At 42.1% G+C, this 2,501-nt stretch overlaps 1 protein-coding gene across 2 annotated transcripts in view; it reads right to left on the bottom strand.

Moving 5' to 3' along the window:
- Positions 1-2,501, bottom strand: part of LOC117937525 (tumor necrosis factor ligand superfamily member 10-like) — a 21,865-nt gene that overhangs the window by 18,451 nt on the left and 913 nt on the right. For both annotated transcript variants that reach the window (XR_004655173.1, XM_034861549.1), the window contains exon 2: positions 2,197-2,322. Coding sequence is in view for 1 of the 2 variants with exons in the window: in XM_034861549.1 (XP_034717440.1) it covers positions 2,197-2,322 (126 nt within the window). In the remaining variant the exon portion in view is untranslated. The remainder of the gene's footprint in view (positions 1-2,196; positions 2,323-2,501) is intronic.

Genomic DNA, 2,501 nt, shown 5'->3' with positions numbered 1-2,501 from the left:
TGTGTGTGTGTGTGTCAGAGCAGGTGAACACATTCCTGTGCTGATTAAACCACACAGGATCACATCTCCAGCTATGAAGGAGCTCATTGTGCGTCTGCAGACAGTCATTTGGACCATTTCAACATTTCTCTTCTGCTGTTAATGTTCAGCGACCAGCAGCTCAGGAAGCTCCTGATAATTCTGTTATATCAACGATAATAACGGCACCATACCGCCTACTGGACCTGCTGTCCTCAAAGTCACTCTGTTGCAACTCTCATTTTGCTTATTCTCAACAAATTCCACAAAAAGACCAAACCCAACAACATGTTAGTCCATCTCTCAGCACGGTCTGACCTCCTGTCTGTGGCTCTCAGCTCCAAGACCACTGGTTTCTACTGAAGACGCTACCAATGCATAGGTTTATACTTTAAACAGCTGCTGACTGTAGTGTGTGTGTGTGTGTGTGTGTGTGTGTGTGGATGAAGGAACATGTCAGCCAATGCAACAGTGTGGCCAGTTGATCTGTTTTTTGATTAATTTAGCTGTGATACACACACACACACACAGTACTTGTTTGGAGATACATTTAATTTTAATGTTACTGAGAAATTAGATTTTTTTTTTTACACTTTACATTAAAATGGATTTTTAAGCAGTTTTACACGATGCAGCGCTTTTTTCAACAAGAAACACTGCAACTTCTCGCTCACGTTGTGTGATGCAATAACATACTGTGTGTAGTTATATAATTATGCACAAATCTCAAACAATAGGAAATAGGATTTAAGGGGAGTGTGTGTTTTCATGTGTAAGGGAGTGCTACTGCATGTTTGTATTTGAGTTGTACAAAGTCTTCAGAGTCTCTAGAGGGAGCTGCATGAAGTCTGATCAATCAACTTGAGCAAAAAGCATCAAATGCTTTCATTTATGAGAAGCTGAAACAAGAGTGGTTGGCTTTTTTTGCTGAGGGCATCGACTGAAACGAACGATCGATTATCAAAATAGTTGCAGATTAAATTCCTGTTGATTAACAAACTGATAGTTTCACCTGTGAATGGGTATAAACTCTACTTTACTGTACGCATGCTTCAAGATTTGTCACACTGGCAGGACTGAAGTCTTTCTCGACCCAAACGTCATCGCCAGAGGCTGCGTAATAATAATGATAATCACATTAAAGCTGATTTATCATTCGCTTTATTGGTCTTTGTGTGGGGAGACTTGATTCACAGCAGGCTGAAAAAAAAAAAAAAACCTTTTTCTTTGAAAGCCAGAGATCTCAGCAGCTGGCAAAATAATCACCGAGTTATTAATAATGATCAACAAATACTGATATGCAAAGGTCATTCTGGTGAAGTCATGCTTGATACAGCTTGACAGAGAGAATTACAGTCAGGTTTTGAGATGTTCTGTGTGAGTGTGGAGCGCAGAGTTTTGGAGTTATTAGCCGCTTTTTTGCCTTTCCTAGAACAGGGATGTTCAGCAGAGGGTCAGGGACCTCTAGGGGGTCCTCAGAGTCAGTGCAGGTGGGCCTCCAAATTGTTAATTTTGACAAGTTTTTTTCCCCAAAATGTACAGTCTTACCATGAATCCAACATATTATCAGCAACTCTAAATCCCCACTGCTTACTGGCCTGTAGTCCAGGTAGTCACTAAGGCCATCCACAGATGTGTGCCACATGTATGTTTATCATTTCAATATGATTTATAAAGTCATGAAAACAATTATTAGTCCATTGAATCACTTAGTATTCCCTGCAAAAAATGAATGTATAAAGGCTTCAGGCTGCCCCACGAGTTATCGTAGGCCCAGCTTAGTATGCATCTTAATTCTATACAATATATGTAGTAGGGGGTCCCTGATCCATCTCTCTTTTTAAATAAGGGGTCCTAAGGACTGAAGACCCCTGTCCTAGTACATAACAATCCTAGAACCCTTTTTTCTTGAGTTCCGACTGAGCAAATTTGGAGGCGATAACGTTCCTCTGGCCACATTTCCTATAACTTTTTCAGCTCCTGCTTCAGGGCAGGGTCTTTTCCTTTTCCCCTTTTCCACATAGTGGAGGTTACATGGCTGCGTTATAATAACAAAAGGTCGGTTCCTACGGCCACTCGGCCAGTGTGAATGCAAATGGGAAATCCGGTTTTGTTAGAACTGTTTAGAAGTGGACTGTTCCTGTAACTACTAGAGAGGCTGTTGTCGCTCCCCCGTACCTTCTCAATGAGCAGGTGAAGCTGCTGAGTGACCTGCCAGCACGGATCCCCCCGAACAGCCGTGAGGCTCTGCAGGTCGCCGCCCGTCAGACAGGAAACACTGCTCCTGGCGAACGTCTCCTTCATCTGCAGCACAGTGGAAATGGCAAGAAGAGCATCAAACAATTAGAACTAATGTTTCTTTTAACTTCTCATCAAACGGACCTGAAGAAGGAATTCATTTTGTTTAATGCAAAAATGTAATCTTAAAGACATTTGTAGCATATTTAGATGAAGATGTGCTTATGGGGGGGGGGGGGGGGGGG

The sequence above is a fragment of the Etheostoma cragini genome, chromosome 22 (assembly GCF_013103735.1).
Source record: "Etheostoma cragini isolate CJK2018 chromosome 22, CSU_Ecrag_1.0, whole genome shotgun sequence".
Taxonomy (NCBI): Eukaryota; Metazoa; Chordata; class Actinopteri; order Perciformes; family Percidae; genus Etheostoma; species Etheostoma cragini.
The sequence above is the reverse complement of the archived record's forward strand: the minus strand, read 5'-3'. Positions and strand labels throughout refer to the sequence as shown.